A 26,607-nucleotide genomic window follows, 5' to 3' on the forward strand; every position below is an offset into this window, starting at 1 on the left:
TTTAAACTGCACAAAAGCATTGCTTCTGTTCTTAGGTTCTTAATGCCGTAGTATGATTGCCTTTTCATATTGAGACCAAGGAAGAATCTTTAAGATAGTGTATTTTAGTTTTCCAATCTTTAATTCTCACATGTATCTCAATCAGGCACTATTATGGCTTGCTCTCACATTGGTGGTCTTTTCTCAGGGATGATTTGGTGATTTCTAGATCCATTTCCGCATGGAAGCTCATCATGGCTTATGTTTTGTACAATCATCTGCCAATGTCTGCCATTTTGAGGCTGACTGTATAAATGCCCTTATGATGGGGCTGTGCTCACAAATGCAGGAAATCTGATTCTCAGGCTCTATTTGCTCTGTGAGGTGACTGAACCAGGTGACCTAAAAAGGCTTTTTGAATCTTGGAATTTGACAGAATTCTAAATTTTATTTAAAAAATTAAAAATCCCCAATTAAGAGTCAGGAAACTTGGGTTCTGGTCCTAATTCTACTGCTCAATCTCCATGACCTTGGGCAGGTCTCTTGCCCTTTCTGGCATTTGATCTTTCCCTTGTACCTACAGGGGCTGCGCTGGAAGAGATGGCCTCAAAAGTTCCTCCCTCTGACGCTGTCACTTTAGGTGGACACTTGGAGTAGACTTGTCCTTTCCAAGTCCAGGTCTATGTCTGGAAATGAGAGATGTGACCTTTCACAGAACCTCTACAAATTTTCATCGGCCGTTGATAGTATCAGAGTCCCAATGAATATAGGTCATTCTTATTTAACACCTCCTTTTCCAATTGATTTTATTCCTGTGGCGTTGGAAATGAGTTAAAAAAACACAGCTAGTTCATGGAAGCGTGGTGAACGGTACTCATGCCTGTAACTGCAGTGTCATTGGTTACTAAATAAATGAAGGCCTCATTCAACACTTGTAAAATGATAGCCATGGTCTCTATGGTGACAGGTCTGAGGCAGAACCCTGATCAAATTCCAGTTAATGTCTGTCTTTAATATTGTCTTTTGTAATGTAACACCTCCCTCCTTGCTTCTGATGAAACATCAGCAGGGAGATCAGAGTCAAGTGGAGGAGGATGGTGGCTGTCATATGCCATCCTGGGGGTCCAGGCCAGAGTTATGATGCAGATTAGGCTGGAGTCAATGGGATAATGAGTTGACTGCAGGAGGCTGTCTTCTAATGCAATGCCCTCTCTCTCAGACTGCACTAGTGGTCTAATACTGGCAATTCAGGAATTGCTGACTTGATTGGGCTGTGCTTTCCCGGAAGTAATTATAAAAATGTCCAGAGGGAGAACTTCCTCTCCTTAGATCAGAGTCATCATCTGCTTGCTGATATCGCTGTAATGTGCCCTACCACCATCTGAGCTTCTGCCTCTGTTTGCTTTGCTTCTCCAAGGCCAGTTTGCTCACTCTGATGGGACTGGCTCTTGGAATCTAGAAATTTGATGTCTAGCATTGGCAAAGCTCCTTAGTCTGATCCTAGGCATAATTCCAGGGCTGAAATGAGGAATCCAAATGAATTTTTCTGGTACACAGACTCTCAATTGTTCCATTATTTCTCCCAGGTACTCCGAATTTACTTTCCTTGTACTTGTGAATAATTTAACATAAAAAATTCTAGAACCTCTGTTAGTATTGACAACTTTATTAGGTTTGACATTATGACTACACAATTTAATTCATGATATATTGGTCATAATTTGGATACGTTGAAAGCTACATTCTTAAATTATCTTCATTTACTCATTTAATCTCTACTCAGCAATATGTACCCAGTGCCCATTATGTGTATGGGGAGATATTTAAAAAGTACAACATACTCTGTGACTGTAGGGAGTTAACAGTCTGATTGGAAAGACAGGATCCTCTACTATACTGTAGGCTCCTTACAGGCAGGCACTATGGCCTATCAGTCTTTGAATTTCCCTACCAAGCTAGGGCCCAGCGCAGATGAGTAATCATTCATATTGGGTTTATGGATAAACTGTGGGCTACATTAGGTAGTGTTACAAATCAGAAGACTTGAGTTAAGTTCAATCTTGGTTATTTATTGCCTGCATGGTCTTGGGCCTTTGTTTCCCCAAGAAGGTAGTAACATTAAGAGCAACCTCCTTGAGGTTTATGATCGAATGGGAGAATTTCTGTACCTGTGCTTTGGAATTTATCCAGAGTAAAACCCAAAGTCCATATAAAGTGCCTGTAGAGAGGACCTGCGCGGTCTGCAGCAGCCTCTGGCCATGCTCTGACCTCTCTGACCTCCTTCCCCATCACTCACACATGTGCCCACGCTGCTTCTGCTCTTCCCTGCATGCTCACAGCTCCCTGCCACTTCAAAACCATGGAACTTGCGATTGCCTCTGCCTGGAATTTCCTTCCCCAGACATCTCCCTGGAAACCTCACAAATGTCACCTTCTCATTGAGGCCTATACTGGCCATGCTGTTTAAACTTGTAGCTCACTCCTTCCACTCCTCATTCTCTGATCTCTCTTGTTTTGCTTTAGTTCTGTCTTGTAGCATTTATAATATTCTAAATTGACATGTACATTTACTCATTTATTATGTTATTATTTATTATCTGTCTTCCCCCGCTAGACTATAAGCACCTTACAGGTAGACATTTTTATTTGTTTTATTCACTGTACCACATAATAGACACTCAATCAATATTTGTTAACCGGATGAATGAATGAAGGTAAACCACAAAGCATGAACAGTGGCCAAGTGTTGGCAGTGAGATTCTGCAGCCACCTATGGGCACGACTGGGTGAGTTCTAGATTGTGCTACACAGTAATTCATTCAAGTCTATGCCCTGTACTTCCAATGGCTCTTAAATAGCTCCAGGGTAGCACTTAATTGTTCAATCATTTTGTGTCCTTTACCACATTTAGGATAGGGCTGGGTGGGTGCCTTCTAAATACATTGTGAATTTCTCAAAGCAGATTTCTTTACCAGAGAAATTCCAGAACACGTCTTAGTAGTAACTGCAAACTGAACCACTCTTCCTCTTTTACTCTTTCTAATGGAATTTAATGCTTTGGGTAGCCTTCATTTAAATGCTCCATCTTCAAATTAAATGGGGCTGTATATTTCCTGTATAGTCAATGGATGCAACATCAGAATTTCAGGGGGAAAAAAAAGGACTATAAGATTTTTGTTCCTGGGACACAAATGGTTGACTGAATTGTTGACTGCACAAACACCACTTCAGCACTGACTGACTGTATGTCAGGCCCTGTGCTAGGTGCATGGCATGCAAAGATGAATAGATCTTGTCCTTAAGAGGTTTACCAAGGTATTTATTCCCTCATTCAGCAAATATTTATTGACTATCCTCATGTTCAGACAATGTGTGACATGCTGGGAACACAGCAATAATCAGTATAAAATTCCCATCAATGAATGACTATGGTTCCAATAGAAGTGAGATTAAACAGTTACAAGACCCACAGTGATGGGCAATATAATATATTGGGGTCAGCTAAAAAGGCCAGGTAGTAAATATTTTGGCTTCTGCAAGCTGCATATGGTCAGTCAGTTTCTCTCTTTTTAATAGCATCCTTTAAAAATGTAAACCATTCTTAGCTCCTAGGCTGGACTTGGCCCACAGGGTATGGTTTGTAAACCCCTATAATAGATGAATACACAGGATCCTCTGGAAGTCAAAAGGAGGCAGGACCTTCCTGTCTGGGAGGAGAGTAAGTGGCTTGGGAAGCTATGATGGGGGACTGGTGGATGGGGGAAGGGAGATGGGGCTGGCATTCAGAGTAGAGGGAGCAGCTTTACCGTGGCATATAAGTAGCGCTTCCATATGTATTGTCCATGTACCTGTTCTTAAACATCCCAGTCCTCATTCTCTCTCAATCTCCAATTGTGTCAATGGAGCATCTCTACCAGGAGGTCGTGGCAGAGCAGGAAAGTGCTAATCACATTGCCTGAGCACTCCTCACAAGCCATTCCATACCTAATGGGGCCCTGGCTCTCAAGGATGTTCTCCTCAGCACTTTTCATACCCTAGCACACTTCAGGACAATTTGATGTTAGTTGCTTATTCCTACAAATTTGTGTTGCTTTAGTGAAACCAGGCTCTCAAGGATGCAAATAATTGATTCCTGGAAGAGGACAAGGCCTGCATTTTCTGTTGTTTAGTTTCAGTTGTTGGTTCTGAGATAATTGTTTTCTCTTTTCTGATTCAGAGCCACTGAGAGAGAGAGAGAGAGAGAGGGAGAGAGAGAGAGAGAGAGAGAGAGAGAGAGAGAGAGAGAGAGAGAGAGAGAGAGAGAGAGAGAGAGAGAGAGAGAAAGCCCCATATTTTACATATGACTTCAATTCTCCCCTTTTAATTAAACACATCCTATCTATATCACCATAGCAACAGCTATGGACTCTTCCCTCTCTCAGATGTGTTTTGAGCAGGATCAGAGATTCCAGAGGCTGAGATCTAGCAAGGTCAAGGTGTTTCTACCTTGCTTTCAGAGGGAGCAGCAAGTGGGTCAGGTTGCACAGCTATTCACCCCTTCTTCCCTTATGCTATCCAGAGAGAGCTATTTCATAATCCCCTTCTGGAATAAGCTTCAGATATAATCCATATTATGTGGTATTATCAATATACATATCCCTCAATAGACTTTACACATCTGTGGGCAGAAGCTATACTCTGGCCCATGCCTAGCTCGGAGCCTACCACATGGCGGAAGCACAAGAGCGTGTGAAGAGTGGATGAAATTAACAGGAGGAATTGGCTGTAGATCTTGCATGAAGTGGCTGGTACAATTCTCAGTGTACCGCTCTGCCCCCTTGAAAAGAAGAACTAAAGGAAGGAGTTTTAAATGACCTTGTCCAATGTATCCCAAATCAGGAAGATTCTTCTTGTCTAGCCCCACTACTGCAATGGAATCCAAGCCATGATTCTTTTCAAATATTGTTTTTTGCCTGGCTAATGTATTTTCTTCTTTGTATAAATACCCTACTTTATACTGGACATTAACCATTTAGACATGATTAGCAAGCTAAGGGTCTTACTTATTAAAAAGTTAATTTCTCCTTCTTAAAGAAATTGAGACATTTGAATCCCTGAATATGCTCATTTATCACCAACCCCCAACAAGGAATCCAGGAGTTCTCTGTGTAGGACATGAGTAATTTTCATAAAAATGCAGTTGCTGACTGTGTCATACATCCATGCAGCTTTATAAAACAAAGCAAATGATTACCATCAATTACAATAACCTCACTAGACAAGACTGCAATTAATCTACAGCTCTTCAGATAACGACTGTTGCACTGTGCCAAGGAAAATGCCTGGCATTAATTGACTTATCACGATCAGCAATGATAGATAGGGCAGATGGCAATGTGATTATTCACTGTCAACAAAATAAACACATGCTTTCTTGCTAGAAGTGTCTACTTGGGTCCTCTCAAAGGATAGCCAAAAACAGAGGCCGAAGGTGGCTTTGAAGGTAGCACAAAATAAAAATTAAGTTAACCAGATTCGCACAATCTACCCACATAACAAACCTGCACGTGTACACTCTAATCTATAATAAAAGTTGAAATTCATTTTTTAAAAAGTTAACCTTCAGGGTGAGATATATTGACTTTTACTGAGGCTAATCCTCAGTAGAATACAATTGAAGGAAATTTCTATAAGAAAATCGTGGATTGGCGTGGTGGCTCACACCTGTAATCTCAGCACTTCAGGAGGCTGAGGTGGCCGTATCACTTGAGGTCAGGAGTTCAAGACCAGCCTGGCCAATAGTGAAACCCTATCTCTACTTAAAAAAAAAAAAATTAACCAGGCATGGTGGTGTACACCTGTAATCCCAGCTACTAGAGAGGCTGAGGCAGGAGAATCGCTTGAACCCAGGAGGCAGAGGTTACAGTAAACCGAGATCATGGCACTGCACTTCAGCCTGGTGACAGAGCGAGACTCCATCTCAAAAAAAAAAAAAAAATTACGGATTGTATAAAATTTCAGCATCAGAAGATACATTAAAATTGACAGTTTCCCCTGCTCATTCGCATGTGAGTCACTTTTATGGAGTCACCAAATTCTGTTCAGTGCTTAATAACTCCAGTAATGGGGCTGGGTGCAGTGGATCACACCTATAATCCTAGCACTTTGGGAGGCCAAGACAAAAGAATTGCTTGAGCCCAGGAGTTAGAAGTTACAGTGAACTGTGATGGTGCTACCACTGTACTTCAGCCTGTGTAATAGAGTAAGACTCTTTCTCTCAAAATAAATAAATAATAACTAAATACATAAATAAAATAATTCCAGTAATAGGAAGTCACAATTTTCAGAGGCAAACTCATTTCATCAGTGTATCGTTTTCATCATTAGAACACATATGTAGCTGAATTTCATCTTTATGTAGCTTCCACCCATTGGCCATAGGTGTCTTCCCTTAGGCTACATAGAAGATGCCAAACTCTTGTTGCTCGCTGAAATCCTTAAATGGGATCTCAAAGGTCAACTGCTTATCGCACTACTTTGCATATAACATTGTTTTGGGGACTCTGAAATTCTGGTCTCTTGCACCTAAACCCATACCAGTTCGTCCATAGACCCCTGACATTGAGAGGTTTGGAAAGAAATGTGATTCGATGAATGCATCTACCCGGGGCAAGGTATAATTATACCTATGATGAGGCCAGTGCTCAAGCCTACAATGAGGCAGTGGATGTGTGTGTGTGACCACCCTACTTGGGAAGCTGTTTTCCAAGTCTCATCAGTCTAGACAGCACCCAGCCTTGCCATTTCCAGGGGACAATTACCAAAGTATGCTCCTTCCCCCCCTTTTATGCAGTGTGATTTTGTTGATTAAGTCCCCTTTGTTTAGAAAACTGGGATAATTCAGGCGGAGTTTCACCTAAAATTGGCATAGTGGTCGCTAAACAAAATTTCTTGGGGAAAGTTTTACAAATGTACAAACCTGGACCCTATATCCTGAGACTCTGATTCAGTTGGTTTTGGGAAGGACTGAGAGGAAATTATTTTGACAAGGCTTCCCAGTTCATTGTGATTTGCAACCCTGCTTACATGTTTTCTTCACTCATTGCTTTCTTCACTGGGAACACATAATAATGTACCATTGTGGAAATGCTTCACAAACCTAATCGTCAGACTCTCCTGGGAACTTTTGAAATGCAAATTCTTTGGTGTACTTGATACCTGTGGTCTGGGGTAGGTCTAGGAAAATTCATACACTAAGAGATCAAATTACTATATGTTTCCCTTAGGGATTTTGGAAGCACTCATTTACTCTAAAATTGTGGTTCATGTATAAGTTACAAAGCACCCTTACCATATACTGAAGAAACAACTGTCACTAAAGAATAATACAATGTAAAGATTTTAGCCTAGTGAACGTCTACATTTTATCAATTATTCATTTAAAAATTATTTCTACTCTGAGGCAGTGCTGTGATAGGTGCTGGAATATGACAGGATATGGGGGAGAAAAAGAAATAACAGAAAAGAAAAAAATGAGCAAGTAAGCCAACGGATAAAATAATTACAAACCTTAAAATAACTTAAGAGCAAGAATTCATCTAATTTTGAATATTCTCTAATTCAGACTGGAAGTACCCAGTTATGCTCAAATTCTGAGTTTCTGCCCTGCTTTCACTGTATTTCTTCTTGTACTCTAGTTCAGAATCTGCAACTTGGGAGCCTGGCATTACAATGCCTTTGGCAGACATCCCTAATCAATCCTAGCATTTTTTCCCCTACAGATCCAGGAGGGAGATCCATACTACAGCTCAACCCTGTTGTCTATACAGTCATTATTAATAGATCACAGATAAAATGCTAGATGAAATCTTCATGCAGCTTCTCCAGCACACACTGCCCTGACATGCCTTGGGGCTTTTGCTCACATTAGCCCTCATTTCCTGCTATCGTTGTTTATCAATCATTGAGTACTCTCAGTGTTCTTACATCTGGAATCCCACTTAATTTTTAAAATAACCTCTAGAGGTATCTAAACTGTGCCTTAGAAGGCTCAAGTAACATCCCAAGATCACACAGTGCGTATCAAAGCAAGACTACAAAACTCAGGTCACTGGACTCCAAAGCTGATGGTCTTAAAATTGTTCTTCATTGCCTCTCTTTACAGCCCAGTTCAAAGGGCACCTTCTCTGTGAAGCTTCTCCTGATCCCTTCGAGCAAAATTTGTCACTTCTTCCTTTGAGTTTGCCAGGGCCTTTGTACATCCCCATTACAGCATGATATTATACTTTAATGACTTGAATATAGCACTCTTTGAGTTCCTCTGTGGTAGGAGCCTTTCTTTTTTTCAATCTCTGTATCCCTGGTAACTAGATGAGTGCCTAGGCAGGCTCTTATTGATGCATTTTGAATGCACATTAAAATCTGGCTGCTGGACTCATTAAGATTGTGGGTCTGTTTCCTAGTGCTTGGCCTTAATACACTAAAAACAAGGCCAGATTTATACATGAACTTTAAAAAAATGAAAAGACCACATGCGATACGTATTTTTGTAATTTCAAAGCCTTCCTGACATCAGTTATTGAGGACTCTTAAACAGAAACCTAGTTACAGGGCATTTAGGGTCTAAGGACCCCTGATCTCTAGTTCATAAACACCCTCCAGTATAATGGGGGTAAAAGAGATCAAATTACCTACACTCTGCTTGTGAAGTGTCACACCACAGATGACAACTGTTTAAACCATAGCTTTTGTCCTATAAATGAAACTGTGGTTGGGCTCTCTGCTGTGGCTTGAGTTCTGTCTGGGTTGATGGTGGCACACAGTGACATTTCCATTTTGCAGAAACTCAGGAAGCCTATTGAGTTGCCTGACACTTATTTTACGGTATATTATAGTTTTATGCAAATATGACTCATTATATTCAAAAGAAAAGTTATGGAATCTGTGCTATCATATGTGACACATGAGAGGCTGATCACCCAGATAGGTGTAAGTAAAGACGTATTATATATATAAGGTGAGGGTTTAGGGTTGAAATAATGCTCTAGAAATATCATTGGGCATGAGTCTCAAGAGAGCCACACCAGTGTCTCAGAAGGAAAGAGCTAGTTTCATTGTAGCCTTCCCTGGAAAATACTAGAAGCTTGTTATTGACTTTGATGCCAATTTGCAAAAGACAGATGGAGAAAGAAGGCATGGGCCTTCTCATTTCATAGATTAGGGAAAATCTCTTTGTTATGTTATCCCATCTTGGACATAAACAGGCACCCAATCTTGTATGTTGACATTTAACCTTAGTACTTTGACAGACTAACATACCTCCCCAGAGAAGGCCTGTCCATTGAGGAGGTGCTCCGACCCTTGGCTGTCCTCACTCCCAAAGTGTAGTCGGATCTCCTCCAGCCGGTGGCTGTATGTCATGGGCCCTCCAGATATGTTGACCAAGTGCTCCTTGTCCAGGCGAAGGGATACATGTCTTCCAGTGTTGTACATGGTCCCACTGACCTGCAAGGCAATTAGCAACAGGTCAAGCAAGGCCTTCCTTCTTCTATGCCTCCCCAAACCCAGCATGGTGCTTGGATCAACGCCTTTTGCTTCCTCTTGATGGGAAGATGGGCTAAATCCACATGTGGAGTAGAGAGTGGCAGCTGCCCCAGAGGGTATATGTGGGATCTATGGTAATTTCTGTGAGGCATAAACCACATGATGGCTTAGGAATTTGAGGTAAGAACTCACAGGAGACTTCATCAATTGTGACTAATATTTTGTGCATTGCATCTTATAAAAAATGAACTTGTCCTTCTTACTGTGTTTGGAATGGAAAGATACTGCAAGAGTTCTAAATCTCAGCTGAGAAATTGGAGAAAGCAGTTAGCAAGGGGTGAGATACTAAGAAGGCCAAATGAGACAGGGAAGAGAAAATGAGTGAACAGAAGCAGACACTCGTGGGAGATGGAAAGCCTAGGTCTGAATTCTCAAGCATCCTATATGGTGTGTCTTGGTTAGGTCCTTTTCCTGCCCTGCAACCAGACATTGCACAGAATCTTCATAGCTTGTGGGCCTCAAGTGTTAAACTGAAGGGATTCACTCAAGCTTCCAGTTTCACAGATTCCTAGACTTATTCCTTATTCCTGATTCCATCTTGCTCCAGCCCCTCCAAACTGCTAACATGACTGCTGGGCATTCCTTTTCCTTCTTTCTTTTCTTGTTGGGATTTGATGTTCAGGTTCATTTTCCTGACTGTGACCTTAGCACTTCTCAACAACAATTGATTCTAGAACACTCGTTCCCACCTGAAACTCTACTTTCCTACTCTCTTGGGTTGGCTTAGCTTTGGGAGTAGGATCTAGAGCTTAGGGGAGACGTTGAATGAGTCTGGAAGGCGTGTTTCTGGGTTACAGGAGGCTGAACTACTCGGATTTTCTTCCTACTTACTCTGACTTCTTTGGGCCAAGCCTTCAGCCCTAGTGATTCCTGAAGGGCTTCCTGTAACTTCTGATACCTTCATTAGATGTGGTTTTCATATATATGCTCTATAGCACTATCATTTGCCTGCCCCCTTTCCACCTTTCTGACACTGGTGTTGTGAATGAGTAGCTCTTGGGTTGTTCACTGTGGCAGAGACCATAATGCTCACCAAATACTCCAGTGACTCATTTTGTTTCCTGCTACCTTACTGTAGAATGGAGCCCATGTGACTAGTGGGGGCCATGAGCTGGGAGGGGTCATGACAAGTGTCACTTCCAGGTTGAAACAGTGGATTCCCTAGACTCACCTTCCCCTGGTACATCGACATTATATGGAAATATGGAAATGGCAACGTGGTGCAGTGACTGCATGGAGCTCATGTCAGCCTCGGCCTCTACCATGCAAATGAGCCTGGGCTAGCCCGCTGGAGGATGGGACCATAGTGAGGAGAGCCGTCCCAGGAGAGGCTGTCTAGACTGGCTATTCTGTGGCTGATCCACTAGCTGACTGGCCCAGCTGAGATCAGCTTAGCCTGGCCCAGATCAGAAATGCCCACTGACCATAGGCTTGGAGCTCAAAAATTATTTAAGTCTCTAAAGTTTGGGGTGGTTTGTTATGTAGCAAAAGGGAGCTGATATACACTAAGTCAGTCATCTTCTTTCTCCTATGAAATCTGGAACTATCAACAGAAACTATTGAGTTCCTGAACTGCAAGGTCACCTGGTCCCAACCATACTGTTAAGCAGAGAAAGTCAGATCAGAGAGAGGGGACTGAGGCAGATGTCCCAACATTGACAGAGGAGACCACACACTGGGGAAGAGGGGAGGGAATGGGGAGAATAACTACTTAGCTTCAGATGTCTTTGTGTCTCTTTGATCTAGTTCCTTCTAGAGGCCTGAACTGTACTTTGTAATATTCTATGCCTTACCAACACATTTTTTAACCTCAAGTTATCTATCCCTTGCAACCAAATGATCCATGCCAATGACTTCACTCCCATTCTCCAGGCTCAAATAAATGTCTATTTAGTTAGTGTGAGATAACCAGAAGTTGTCTTCTTTTTATTTCCCATAACTTCCTTTGCAGTGCAATAGCTCAAGACAGATTTGTGTTTGACATGACTTCCATCTCTAAATATAACCTATTTTTCCTAATTGTTAAGATAATACATAGGCATTATTATATGGTTTGAAAGATATGGGACAGCAAATAGACCACAATTTCACAATTAAATAGTAATCACCACTAATATTTTGGCATATAATTTTCACACTCATACCTATAGACCCATATTTTAATGAGATCATTTTATATATGTGCATTATAAATATATAATGCTTTTCACTTGTATGTATATGACTTTATATGTTATTCTCACTAACATATAGATATTTCCATGTCATTAACTATTCTTTAGCAATATCACTTTGAAATGTCTACATCATATTTCCACGTAAAAATACATAGCTGATTGTTGAATCTTTACAGTCCTTTCACTTTTTCACTATTGTAAAGAAAAAATCTGTAATAAACATCCTTACAGATCAATCTTTTCACTAATCCAGAGATATTTCATTATGCAAATTTCAGGTCAAACAGTGTGCACATTATTACAGCATTTACTATGTATTGCTGCATCCATCTGCTATGGGGAGTAGATCCCACACAGCAGGGCTGGATCTCTGTAATTCCCTTCAAATGACATTAAGCACAGAACCATGGGATTCAATCCAGTGACATTCTGTGGTATAAAAGGCAACAAAAAACATTGCTCCAGGTTCCTATGACATGCATGCTTTGTGTAATTGGGCAAGTATCTTGGGCTTCCTAACACTTCTAGAAATCCTTTCGTCTATGTCTGTCTAATGTTCCCAAGAAAATTCTTGCCCATTGAATCAAGGCACTGACTACATTTTATGCTTGCCTGAATTTTCCCAGTACTTGGGAAACACATTGGCACCAGCGGGTGGAAAAATCAGGGGCCCTGGAGTCAAAAGATTCTCAGTCTGCCTCTTATTAGCCATGTGACCTAGGGTAGTTTACTAAATTTCTGGAAGTTTCAGTTTTCTTAACCATAGAGATAACAGAATTTCCTCCATGAAAATGACAGACAAAAAAGCTATAAGGCATATTGAAAACAAATAGCAAAATGACAAAGTCCCTTCTCATCCGTAATTACTTTAAATGTAAATGGATTCCACTTGTATGCTGTATCTAAAGTAGCCAAAATCATAGAAACAGAAAGTAGAATCGTGATTGCCAGAGACTGAAGGAGGAAGAGAGCGTTAGTATTTGATGAGTATAAAGTTTCAGTTTCGCAAAATAAAAAGAGTTCTGGAAACAGATGGTGGTAATGGTTGTACAACAATATGAATGTACTTAACACCACTGAATTGTACACTAAAAATGGTTAAGATGGTAAATTTTATGTTATATGTATTTTACAACAATAAAAAGTTTGTAAAAATTGCCCTCACGAGGTTGTGATAATTAGTTAATACATGCAATGGTCACAAATGTTCATTCTCTTCCTTCCCTTACTCTTGGCTATTATGGCATGGGTGCCTAGGTGATATTGAAGGTTTCTCGTTGATCTTTCTTCCCCATGTCTTCCCAAATTCCCAGAGCCTGGTGGAATATAATGTTGCTTGTTAAATGTCATCCTGAAGAACTGGAGCTAACTTCTGCCTTGTGAGGATTCACTGGCCTCTCATTTTGGATTTTAAGGCACTAGACATGAGGAGAATGCAAGATCATCTTGAAGGCCACGAAGCAAATCCCAAACCAGAAGCAGGAATACACCAGAGTGCCTTCTAGTTCTTCGATCCCACTTCCAGACCCCTTCTGCATACATGGCTCTGTCTTCATTCATTCATTCAGTTGGCCATTTACTCAGAACAAAACATTCAGTGCACCTAACTGTGTGCTAGGAGCTGGGGACAGTATGACTGTGAGCAAAGCCAGTCCCTCTCCCTGCCATCATGGAGCTCACACTCCATTATGGAGAGACCTGAATGGGGGCACAAAGTTATGGGCAATCCATAACTGCTCTCATTTTCCTACGTGTTCTCACAATGAGATGCAACACCCCCTTATCCCCACTCTTTCTCTAGACACGAAAATAACATTAATTTGTATTAATCAAAAAAAAAGCTGTGTAGCCAGGGTATGGTTTGTTGCACTTTAATTTAAAAATAAAGGCTTGACAACATTATGTATGATATCTAAGGGTACATCTGCACTGTAGTAATTAACATTGCAGTAGTGTCATTTTATCTCGAATGCTAATTACTGTGTTTTCAATGAACTACTTTGGTGCACAGCATGTTGAAAAAAGTTGTATTATACAGACCAGGAAACAAAACAGAATGGAGAAGTTGAAGCTGCAAGGGATGTCCAGGTTGCCTCTGGCTGCCTCACAGTTCTTTTTGTTTTATCTTAATTCACTGCAAAATAAGGTGTGAGATGTGTGTGCTATCCATTTTAACAGCAAAGGAAGTGGGGGTTGGTGAAGGTTCAGTGACTTATCCAGAATCACACAGTGGCAGGTGGCAAACCCAGGTCTTCTGATTCCAAGACTAATGATCTCGATGTAAGCAAACGCGAGTGTCCTTGCTCATTTCAGATAAAAAAAAAAAAAAAATACGTTGGGGGGCCAGGCACATTGGCTCATGCCTGTAATCCTAGCATTTTGGGAGGTCGAAGCAGGCGGATCACCTGAGGTCAGGGGCTTGAGACCAGCCTGGCCAACATGGTGAAACCCCGTCTCTACTAAAAATACAATTAGCCAGGTGTGGTGGTGTGTGCCTGTAATCCCAGCTACTCGGAAGGCTGAGGCAGGAGAATTGCTTGAACCCAGGAGGTGGATGTTGCAGTAGCTGAGATCGCACCACTACAGCCTGGGTGACAGAGTGAGACTCCATCTCAAAAACAAATAAATAAAAAAAATTAAAATTAAAATAAAAAATAAGTAAATAAAAAATATGTTGGGGATTTTCATTTCTTCTCCAGTCTGTATTTGCAGATCTTAGGTAGTTCCAGAAAAAGTGGGATCTTTTTCAGGAAAAGAGAGGACTATAACTGGACACTAGGCTGCTGAAGTTCATCCCAGGAGGAGGCTTCGAGAAACCTGAAGGTTAAGGAAGTCCCTCAATTTCCTCACCTGCAGAATTCATACTGGTTTGAGACTGGAGCTACATATATTGAGGGAAGCAGGTAATAGGTCCTCCACAGATATGCCTGTCCAGGTTTTATGTCAATCAATATTATCTTGATAACTTGAAACCATCTAGAAGTAATATATTCTTTTGCAAAGCAAAAATTTTAGCCTGGTGTATTTATTTTGCAAAATTAGATATCCTTGCATAGCAAACACAGTGCTTTGAAGCTGTCTGTGATTCAGGGCCTCTAATAAATGGGGTCATCTTTTTTCATTCTGGTGACACCATCATGTTAGAGGGAAATAAATTTGGTCAACGTATTTTTTTTTTTTTTTTTTTTTTTTTTTGAGATGGAGTCTCACTCTGTCACCCAAGCTGGAGTGCAGTGGCGCCATCTCGGCTCCCTGCAAGCTCCGCCTCCTGGGTTCACACCATTCTCCTGCCTCAGCCTCCCGAGTAGCTGGGACTATAGGCGCCCACCACCACACCCGGCTAATTTTTTGTATTTTTAGTAGAGATGGGGTTTCACTGTGTTAGCCAGGATGGTCTCGATCTCCTGACCTTGTGATCCGCCCGCCTCGGCCTCCCAAAGTGCTGGGACTACAGGCGTGAGCCACCGCGCCCAGCCAGTCAATGCATTTTTAAGGTAAGAAAAATTTTCCTTCTTTGAAAGTCATCTACGATCCTGTTCATAACAGATGGCATCTTGGTTAGAACCTTTACGGGGTGTCACAGGGGTTGGTGGTAAATTCTGAACCTGAACTTTCTCTGTTAATCATCACAATTTCTCCCTCACCAAACCCAGCACCAAACATGGTGTGGTACTTGACACCCTACCATTTGCTTATTCTCAGTGGGAAGATATTAGGCTAAACCCACATGTGGAGGGAAGGCCTCCCACAGGGCATACCTGTCTTACCTGGTTTCTATGGCACTTTCCATAGAAGCAAACCGCCATCAATCGGGGGTCAGAACTTGACCTCAGCTATCTTTGGCTCTAAAGCTATGCTTTTAACCACTGGAAAGTGTTAAGTTGTGCAGCTTTTTTTTTTTTTTTTTTTTTTTTTTTTTTTTTTTTTTTTTTTTTTTTTTTGAGCCAGAGTCTCACTCTGTCACCCAGGCTGGAGTGTAGTGGCGTGATCTTGGCTCACTGCAACCTCCACCTCCTGGGTTCAAGTGACTCTCCCACCACAGCCTCCCGAATAGCTGGGATTATAGGCACCTGCCATCATGCCCGGCTAAATTTTGTATTTTTAGTAGAGATGGGGTTTCACCATATTGGCCAGGCTGGTCTCGAACTACTGACCTTAGGTGATCCACCTGCCTCGGCCTCCCAAAGTGCTGGGATTACAGGCGTGAGCCACCACACCCAGCCAAAGATGGTTATTTAACAACGTAATATTACGGCATTTTCTTCAAGAGGTGGGTTGAGAGTGTAGGAGCCTCACAGTATTTTGGAGTTCAGGATGTTTAGGATTACTTACTGTTTACTCAGGGTTCTCTAGAGAAACAGAATAGTATGTGTGTGTGTGTATTATATATAGGTAAAATGGTGTGTGTGTATACATATATATAGGTAAAATAAAGAGACAACACGTGTGCACGCACACACACACACACGTAAAATAAAGAGATTTTAAGAAATTGTCTCATCTAATAATGGACATTGGCAGGGTGGGCCTGCAGGCTGGAGACAAGAGCTGATGCTGCATTTTACCTCTGAAGGTCCCCTGCTGCAGAATTCCTTCTTATTCAGGGAGTGCAGTGTTTTTGATCTCTTGAGGCCTTCCACTGATTGGATGAGGCCCATCAACCTTATGCAGGGCAATCTGCTTTACTCAAATTCCACTGATTTAAATGTTTATCTCATCCATAGACACTCTCACAGAAATATCCCAATTAATGTTTGACCAAATATTGAGTGCCATGTCCCAGCCAAGTTAACACATCAATTAACCACTACCCTTATTTTCAAATTCTATTTGCCTTCTTTATTACATCTGTTCAAATAGCTCTTAACCAAGTAGTTGTTCTGATACCGCACATAAAGAGTTATATATATTATACAAATATGCATGTGTGTATATATACATGCATATATTATATGGCTACCTTATCTATATCTGTATATATTACATATACATATATGTATATTATATATAATACAAACACATGCATTTTATCTATATATTTCCTACATCACATAATTTTAAAAGTCAGCTATACAAAGACTGTCTTCCAAATGCCAGTCACAGGGAAGGAGAACCAGTTTGAAAAAATGCACATCTGAATGATAGAACAATTTTAAAGAAATAATTTAACTTTTCTTGTTAAAGAACAAGGCAGGTTTATCCTTGAGTATAGATGGGACCATGGAGATTATTTTGATGTAAATCCCTTATTATTTTTGGTTTTAGATGTTGTATAAACTCATATTTTGAAATAAAAAAGAAGAGGAGGTATATCTTTTACAAAGACCAATTCACAAAATACACATGCCAAAGGTCTTTTGGTTTAATGGAGATAGCGCTTGTAGGGTGGATGTTTATTGCAGAAAGCTAAGCTAGGGGAAATCTTACCTTCAGAAATTCCAAAAGATTCAATAAGTAGCTACTTGCTTGATGTGACACAAAGATTATGTGAGGTTTCTGATACGTTCTCTCTCAAGGCAGTCTGACTCAGATCTCCTCTAATATAGTAAAAAATAATTCTCTACAGCTTAAACGGAAATATAACACTACACATGGAGTAGCTGAGAGGAAATAGAATTTCAGTCTTGTAGAAGGAAGAGATGGCCCATCTGACGTGTACAGGAGCTACTTGCATTCTTAACCCAGTTAGTTAGGAAAGGAAGGGTGGAGGACACCTACTAATCTGGAGGATTTACTATGTGTCAGGTGTTGTACCACTTTTTAGATTAGAAAACCAGGTACAGGTAGGCTAAGAGTTCTACTCAAAAATACAAAAGGAATAAGTGAGGGGACTAGAATTCAAATCCTCATGACCGAAAGCTCATGGTCTTCCCAGGGTTTCAAAGAGCAGCTTCCAAGTCACTGTAGAGAGGGTGCACTCCCATTTCTCAGTGACCATGTACATTTCAGAAATGTAATAACGTCCTTTTTATTTATTTACTATTCTATATGGAATTGGCACCTGGGCCCTGTTCACTGATAACATAGGAGAGTTGGCATTCCTGCCTTTGGGATTTGGGATACAGTCTTATTCAGCAGATTTTTTTTTTTTTTTTTTAAACCAACAAGAATGAGCTTGAATCAACAGATTTTTCTTTTACTATAACTATAAAACACGTAACTATAAACACACTGGGTGGTGATGGATCACAACATCCACAACAGTGGCTTGACTGTGGTGTACTCTGGGCTGTGTATTCAGGCCCTTTCTATACATCATCTCATTTCATCCTTATGCTGCCCAGGTGAGGAAGGCATTATCCATATTCTACGTTTGAGGAGACAGAAGCTCAAAGGGGTTAAAGAATTTTACTTAAAGCACCACAGTTAGAAATTGGCAGTCCCAGAATTCTAGCCCAGGCCTATTTGACTGCACATTCTATAGCTCTTTGAAAGAGAAGTCAGAGTTGGTAGGAAGAGTGTTGGGGAGATGAGGTAAGTTTTTAAAAAGCTTCTGGGGTTAGGAATCAATTCTTAATTAAAATACGATGCCTGCATGGTTATGCCAGATTGGGTTTAATTTGTCCAGACCCGGTCTAGACCCAGGGTGACAGGGCAGTTCCAATCCCCGCTTGCTGGGAGTTGAGAGATGGGTCATACCTGCCTTTCGTAGTGCTGAGCAACTAGATGGCTGAGCCCATAATGTTGGAAGGCCACTCAGTGAAGAAGGTCCAATAGCCATGTCATGAATTAGGTGACCTTTCTTTGCAACAGAAGTTTCCTGTTATATGTCTCTGGCCACTCTGCTGAGGTGTGTAATAGGCCTTCTTTGCAATGTAATTAGTGAGTCTGAGATTTAAGAACACCACTTAGTCTAGTTTTCTGCAAAGTAGCTCAAGAGATCAAAGGGTTGATTCGTACAGAGTGAATACAAAAAGCCAGTGTGCTGCTTGCTTACCTGGGAACTCTGGAAGCATCAATGCAAGAAAAAAAATTAGTGCCAAAAACTGGAGTCAAATCATTGGCTTCAGTGCAGCATAGCAGACACACAGATTAGCAAACTTAGGGGTGTGTGGATTCTAAAGCTAAAGGACTTCAGAGATCATCAAGCCCAACCTCTTATTCAATAAACCAGGAAACTGAGACACAGAGTGGTTGAGTGAGCTGTCCAGGATTATGCAAACAAGCAGCAAACCCAAGATTAGAAATCAACCCACTGACTGTTTCTTGCTTTGTGTAGCACACTTCCCCCTCCTCTTATTCTCTTGCTTTTCCTTTAAATTATCTTATGCTGAGGGTACCTAAGAATACTGACTCAAAGTTAGAAATGCTAGAGTACTATAATAAGTGTGTGTATATACAACTACCACAGCCTACAGAAAAATAGAAACAATTCAAGTTGACATCTGGACCTGCCATTTACATGACACTATGTATCTAGATACTGGGCTCTTCTCAGTGTTTGTCCAGATGTTTTATGCTATGTAGATTTCATAGTATTGATTACAAATGGAAAACATTAGAGGCTAGATGAGAGCTTGGTGGCAGAGGGTGTGGAGCTTTAGGAGTAGGCATGCATTTTTTTTTTTTTTTTTTTGCAATGCATCTTTGAAAGAAAGAAGAAGGAAAATATTTGGAGCTCATAGGCTGGGGCTGTTAGGAAGAGAGCGGCTTAGATGTAGGTACGTAAGAAAATGGAACCAGAATGGAGTGATCTGCTTTGAGTTACCATTGGTGGGACTGGGTACAGGAATTGACGTACTTCTAAGATTTCACCCACTACTCTTAACCCTGCAGGGAAAATAGTGGTTTTTTTCCTTAGTAATGCTAAGTTTACTTTGATCTTTCTCTTACCCACCCATTTGAATCAGCCTGTGTTTCCTCTGTAAAAAGAATAGGATCTTGGCATCTACACTGAAAAACTAGATGAAATGATCACATGTGCTGCTTATTATATTAATGCTATTATTAGTAAAAACATTGAATCTGTTTTTGATAATATTGACTCTTCAAATAACAGATGATTTATTTGCACACTCTGCAGGGATGCTAGGTGGCACTATTGCAGTGAAGCATCTCTTCAACTTGTTTGATGGTGGTAATGACAGAAGACACAGAGAACAGGTGTGAATGATATTGCCTGGTTCACTAAGGCATGGGCTAAGTCAAGAGAATGCTCCCTTTCCTCCATCCAATCCAAGGATACCATGGGCTCATGACTGGCATTAGGCCGAACACGTTCTTGCCACACGTAGTCATTGGCACTGAAGCCCTTCACCTATTTCAGGTTGCCCAGCCTCTGACCAGGAAGTCACACTTCAGAGAGTGGTGCCTGGAATGAGTTTTTCCCTCACAATCCTGGTATGTGGGTTTCCGGGGGCGAGTCCCATGTATTTCTTTCTTACTGAACCACCACTGCCAACCAATGGTTTTATTAGTTTAATATTGTTATTTTAATAATTTCATATTATAAGTAAAATTTAAATTTGATAATTTGTCTTCTGCATCTGCTCAGATGCCTTATGAACATTTAAAATCCTGACACAAAACCTGCGAGGTCTGCATGAGCTTCCCATTTTCCAGTCGGAGGGTGGTACCACGTGCTCAGCTCATACGGCCCGCGGGTTCAAGAGCCAGACTGTGAATGCAAGAGTGTTCGATCTCAAAGCCAATCTCCTTATGCTTCACCGTGCTTCTCTTAACCGTCAACAAGCAGGCCTAGTCCGAATGACCCCAGTTCAGTCTGGGTTTCTGGTTTAGTTCTCCAATTCCTTTACCTGGGTTAAAACTCTGCTTTAAACCTTAGCCCACGAGCATGTGGAGAGCCTGGAGAGTTCTTGCCAAGCCCTTCATTGTTGGTTGTCTGGATCCAATTTTTTTTTTTTTTAACTTCTTACTTAGTGAGTGGCTGGAGTCTTATGCCAACTGGATAAAGTTACTGGAACCAAGATGGCACCAGCTGATTGATTAGCAGTATGTCCCCAGTGGAACTGCTTGTGCTGCTGCTCTTTTCATGAGGTGGGGACCCACCTTAGCTGTCAATGCCAGCCCAAATCAAGATTGGGTTGAGTACACGTCTTTGCTCTGTGTGCTTAAAATATGCTTTATCAAATATATTTAATATATTATATGTAAATATGTAATATATAAAATATTTAATATATATTTTATTATATAATAATCTATATTTAATATATTTAATTTTTTGTAAGGATAATATAGGCATGACTGGATGTCTATTTATCTTTCTTGATTCCTGAAAAATGTTTAGTTTCCATTTGTTGAATGAAAATGGATAAGGTTTTGCTTTGAGCATCATCTGGGTACCTGGTCCAAGCTCCACCCCCCATTCTGCCTCAGTAGGTCTGAGGTAGGACTCGGGAATCTGATGTCTTCCTCTTCTGGGCTTCCTTTGATGTTCATTTGAACTGAGTCTGACAGTTCTTCAGTGCAGGGGGGAAGGGGCACAGTATATCCTTTCTCCATCCTCCCTTCATGCCTTAAGGAATTGCTTTGATAATTATAAAGATATAGCACTAAAGCTCTTTCTAAATATATGTAGTGGGTTATACATTGATTCATCTTCAGGCCACCGTTTTTCCCTAAACTACGAACATTCAAGGTTAGGCTGCTTTAATTAACATACTAACACTTGCCTTAGAAAGCTTATTTCTAGTTTAATGTCATTTAATTCAATCCCTGATTCACAGGGCTTTAGGCAAATAACTCCCGATCTCCAGTTATTTTATCTCCAAAGAGGAAAATGCCTTTTAAGGGGTGCCTGTGGGACACAGTGGTGCACAGGACACTGGCAGGGTCCATAGATCATTTTCTTAACATTCCCCGTGTGGTCGTCACTGGTCAGATGTTAACATCCTTGATGCCAGTTTTTCAAAGAAAGTAGAAATAGCAAATGCTTGGGGGATAATTAGATAGTAAGTCTCGTTGCTCATTCCTCATTTCATTGTATGCAAGTTAAAGATGTAATATTTATTTCCCATGGTGCCTTTGCCCCTATAGGCTCTCGCTCACTGTGAGTGCTGTGCTCTAGGATGCACTCAGATAGCCACAGTGGTCAGCAGGCAGTGTAAATCAGTGAGACAGGCCAGGTGTGTGACAGACAGCAGGGAGTGGTGGAGATGGTGGCAGTATGGAGGAGCATCATCTCTCTTGTCTGTCGGATATCTTTGGGGCAGTATTCAGGACATTGGGAGCTGGCCTCTGGAGAAGGGACAGAAAGAAATGCGGGAAAAGGAGGGGGTAGGATGCAAGACTCATTTATCATTTTGTGCTCTTTCATATTGTTTGAATTTTGAAAATAAACAGAATGATTTTTAAAATGAAAGGAAATACTCTGCAGACAACCACATCTGATGGTATAACCTGGGCTGTTACAAGAGTCCTGTACAACACAGCAGCTATCCAACTGAAACAGAAGGCAAGCTACATCTGCAATCTTTAAATTTTCTCGTAGCCACATTAAGGACACAAAACAGTGAGATTAACATTAGGAGTATATTTCATGTAACCCAATATATTCAACATATTATTTCAACATATAATAGATATAATAATTATGAATGAGGTGTTGGACACTCATTTTTCATAAATCTTGGAAATGTAATATGTATTTTGTACTCAAAACACATTACAATTTGAACTCACCACATTTCAGGGACTCAATCGCAGCATGTGGCTAGTGGCTGCCATACTGGAAGTACAGCCTGGTCAGTCTTCCTTCCCAGGCTGCCCTCCCTCATGCAAACACAGCTATATTAAGGAGTGGCCAGCGGGGCAGCTGCTGAGGATACCAGGCTCTGAGGAGGCTTAAACACTCCATGAATAAATTAGGCATCTAGTGCCAGTAACTGATATTTGTTTCCTATCCCCAAAATAGACAGATAGCCCTCTATCTGTTGAGGTTTCTTTCTTTTTGTGTGTGTGATTCACATTGCACGTTTTATGGGCCACCCACCCTGGGAGCAGCCAAGTGACAGTCGCCTGGGTTGGCAGTTAGAATCTATTGATGTTGAAACTCAGTAATGCATAGCTTGGTGCTATTTACTAGGAATACATAATGTGTCCCATTATCTAAATTATAAGCCTCTTAATATCTCTCCTAAGAATTTGGTTGAATCTGAACATCATTAAAAAAAAAACCTGAAAAGATAAATGACATGAAAGTGGGAAACCTTTTGTTCACAGGTATATTTGGTGGGGGATGATAGAAGAATTCCCAGGGGCTTTCATTTCACTGCTTCTTCCTCCTCCCAAGATTGCATAATCTCTGCTCCCATCTTGAAGGTCAATCATTTATTCTATTCATCAAAGCTCCTGGTCTTGTCAGTTAATGACTGTGCATTTGATATTTCACATTGCTGTCCAGTTTTCACGTATTTGCATTTCTCAGTGGCTCTGCAAGTGTAATGAACATTTTCTGTGCCATGGAATCAAGGCGTTGGGTCCTAAACTGATAAACAAACATCACCCACAACCAAAATCCAAACAGGTCTCTACCCTTCATGCACTTATTATTGGATTCACCACTGATGCTATCTACTACTGAAGCCCTTAACAAGTGAGGTGTGACCACGGAAATTTCTAGAAACTGAATGCATCCTTTCTAGAAGCAGACAACCAAGGAGATTACATTTTCTAACTAGAGGTCAAATCGAGATATACTACTAATAATCATCCATCAATATCACCACCGTCTATGGAGCTCTATATGGCTGCAACTATGCATGCATTAGCAACTTGATACTTGTCACTACCCCATGAAGTGAATATTTTTATTGTCACCATTTGATGAAGAAACTGAGGCTCAGTGAGGGTAAAAAGGCTGCAGATCTATAAGTGTAAGGGATAATACCTATGAAAGAGCCCATGCTGACTGCCTGCTGAGCTGCTGTATTGGCTGTAAGGAGGAGAGATGATTTTTGTCCATGGGTACCGGGGCATTTCCCAGAGGACTGGGTATTTGAAATGGGTCTTAGAGCATGTGTTATTGGCTCTAAGGAGGAGAGATGATTTGTGTCCATGGGTACAACAGGCATTTCCCAGAGGAGTGGGCATTTGAAATGGGTCTTGGAGTACGGATAGGGTGTAGTCATCTGGAGATACCTAGAATAGGGAATAAAATCAGTGAAAGCTTGGGAATGGGCAAATATAAGGCATGCAAAGGGAATGGCAATAGTGACGAGTCCAGTGTTCCCGGAGTGATTGGAACAGGAGCAGCTGCTGGGAAGGGTCTGCACAGAGGATCTGTGACAGTAGGTGCCAAACACCCACTGTGTGACAGATTCTTTGCTAGGGCTTCACATAGTTCTATTATTTACTTTCCATCAAAATCTGTATGGTAGGAACTATTACTATATCTGAGTCACAAAGAAGGAACACCAGGCTCTGAGGGGTTAAATAACTTGCCTAGGCCATATGCTAGCAAGAAAAGGAGGGAGAATTTGAATGCACATCTGTCCAACCCTTTCCCACTACAAATGGAAATAAATTATGTTTTAAAAAGACACTTTTCCTAGGAAATAATGTCCCATTTTTATGCTCTGCCCTCCTACACCAATTCTCCAGATTTGCTACATTTCTATATTGAGGCAAGCCCCCATTCTCAGTGTCTCCTCTGTGATGTGCACCCCCACCTCCACTCCCGCCGCACCTCTTTCAACGGTCTTCTCCCTCTTGCCTGGTCTTTGCCTAATAGGAATAAAATATAAAAATCAACAACCAAGAAAAGCCCAATGGCATGATTATCAAGTAGCTGACAGCACCAGCTAGGATTTTACCTTAGGGGTGAGAAGATTTATACTGCAATAATCAATATCTCAGAAATATGTGGCTCAGTTTATGTAACTGACATTCCATTTCATGGCTTCAAAGCAACGCTTATATCGGCCAATTTGTGTCTTTAATATAGTGAAATGCCTACTGAGGGAAGTCAGTGGAGTGTGTGCTGTGGGGGTGGGGAGTCTTTATTGCCATCTAATGACCCTAAAATCAGCTCTCTGGTTATCTAGCACGGGAAAGCAAATGGAACCCTTCAGTCTCATCCATGACAAAAGTATTGAGTGGCTCTGAAGTTATTTGTACAATTGATCCAGCTAATATCAGGAAAGCATGTTCACCAGATGAATTAGAGACAATTAAATGCAATTCTGTGCTCCTGTTTTCTATAAACAGAAGACAATCACAAACCCAGAGGGTCCAAATGAAATCATCTGATCCATTTTAACACCCTTTCTGTCCCACTTTCACCATTCTAGTCCACTGAAAAGCCTCTCAGATTTCCACTCAATGAGGTGATTTCATGGTGCATTTCTGCTATGCAATCCCCCTACCTCTTTTGCTGTCAATGAACTTGAGTGCTCATGGTAAAACCTATTTTCACGAGTTCCTTCCAGTTGTTTATACACACACACACACACACTTAGCAGACGAGCCTTTTCTTCTTCTCCTTTTTCACCTCTGACACATACTCATTCAACAATTTAAATAAATTCCACGTCCTAAAAACCCTCTGTAATCTGCCCATTCTCTCTGTCTCTGCTAATGTATCTTATTCACTCCCTCATCTTATTCTGACCCCTCCTCTCTGCCCCCTAGACACGGCCCAATTTTAGCCCTTATTTTACCATATTTCCTGAAATATGCCATAGGTTGTGAAATATATCCTGATTTTATGAACCATCATGAAAGTAAAAAAAAAAAAAAAAAAAACCTACAAATAAAATAAAATATGCCATTGTTTGTGGGAGGCCTCCTAAAGAGATGCTGAAACATGAAAAAAAATGTGCATCTTAAATGGACAATACACAGTATCTCTACGAAATTCCTTTGTCTCCTGACTGCTCATGCCCACAATCTTGTAGTGGCACAACAGGCCCTTCACAGTCAGGCCTTGAGCTGCATCTCCTTTTCCTAGGCTTGCAAAGCCCCTTCTCATTTGTCAAGACCACCTCCTCAAAGGCCTTTGAAACCCCACAGGCTTGGTGATGATGCTTCCCTGAGTTCCTATGACACCCTTAACTTAAGTGTAATAACACATAAACGTTGCTTTGTAATTATCTGCCCCCATGTTCCACTATGAGAAGTGCTTGGAGAACAGGCTATGTGTCTCCTTTACCTCCACATCCCCAGTCCCTGACAGAGGACAGGGCAGGTCCTCCGTGATTTGCTGAATGCAAAGGACTGTGTGATACATGTAGCTTCTGAGCCTAGTCACTAGAGGGCAGTGTGGAACCATCCCATTGCCCAGAACTGCGGTTCCCCAAGAATCCAGGCTGCAGAGGTTGTAGGAAGCTGGCCTCCTGTGGGCAAAATGGCTGAGAGCCTAGGAGGGTACATGACTCCAAGGGCCCAGTACCATTCTGCAGAATCGACCCTGAGGATGCTCCTAGCATCTCTGTATTTCTTGCCAGCCTGCCTACTAGGCACTTTCAAGTGGCTGCCTCAGCACATTTCTTGATTAAGAGCCAAATGCTCTTCCTAGCTCTCCACCCTATGGGGATGGGGGCAAAGGCCACAGACAGGGAAATAAATGTCTCCTTAACATCCCCATTCTCATTTCTAATAAAAGCAGACTTACTGTGAAGGGCCTGCAACATAATTGCTCCACTTTGAAGAACAACAGGTAGCAGCATCAATATTTGATTTTTAAAAGGTTGTGTGAACAGTTTTAAATATTAAAGATAAAGGCAAAGACTTAGATCATCTTTTTATCTCAGCAGTTGAAGATTTTAGATGAGAAATGGTGCTAATGAGCAGAATAAGACTGTTCGCCCATCAAATGGTATCTGGTTGCAATAAGGCAAAGTCATTTTGGGGTTGGGGGGAGAAGGGATGGAAAGCAATATCTGTACCAGGGAAGTTTTCTGTTCAT

At 41.2% G+C, this 26,607-nt stretch overlaps 1 protein-coding gene across 4 annotated transcripts in view; it reads right to left on the bottom strand.

The window, feature by feature from the left end:
• The window catches only part of CA10 (carbonic anhydrase 10), a 556,725-nt gene that overhangs the window by 108,754 nt on the left and 421,364 nt on the right, over nt 1-26,607 (bottom strand). For all 4 annotated transcript variants that reach the window (XM_010372201.1, XM_010372200.1, XM_010372202.2 and 1 more), the window contains one exon: nt 9,277-9,462. In XM_010372201.1, coding sequence (XP_010370503.1) covers nt 9,277-9,462 — 186 coding nt within the window. The remainder of the gene's footprint in view (nt 1-9,276; nt 9,463-26,607) is intronic.

This window comes from Rhinopithecus roxellana, chromosome 19 (genome assembly GCF_007565055.1).
Source record: "Rhinopithecus roxellana isolate Shanxi Qingling chromosome 19, ASM756505v1, whole genome shotgun sequence".
In the NCBI taxonomy this organism is placed as follows: domain Eukaryota; kingdom Metazoa; phylum Chordata; class Mammalia; order Primates; family Cercopithecidae; genus Rhinopithecus; species Rhinopithecus roxellana.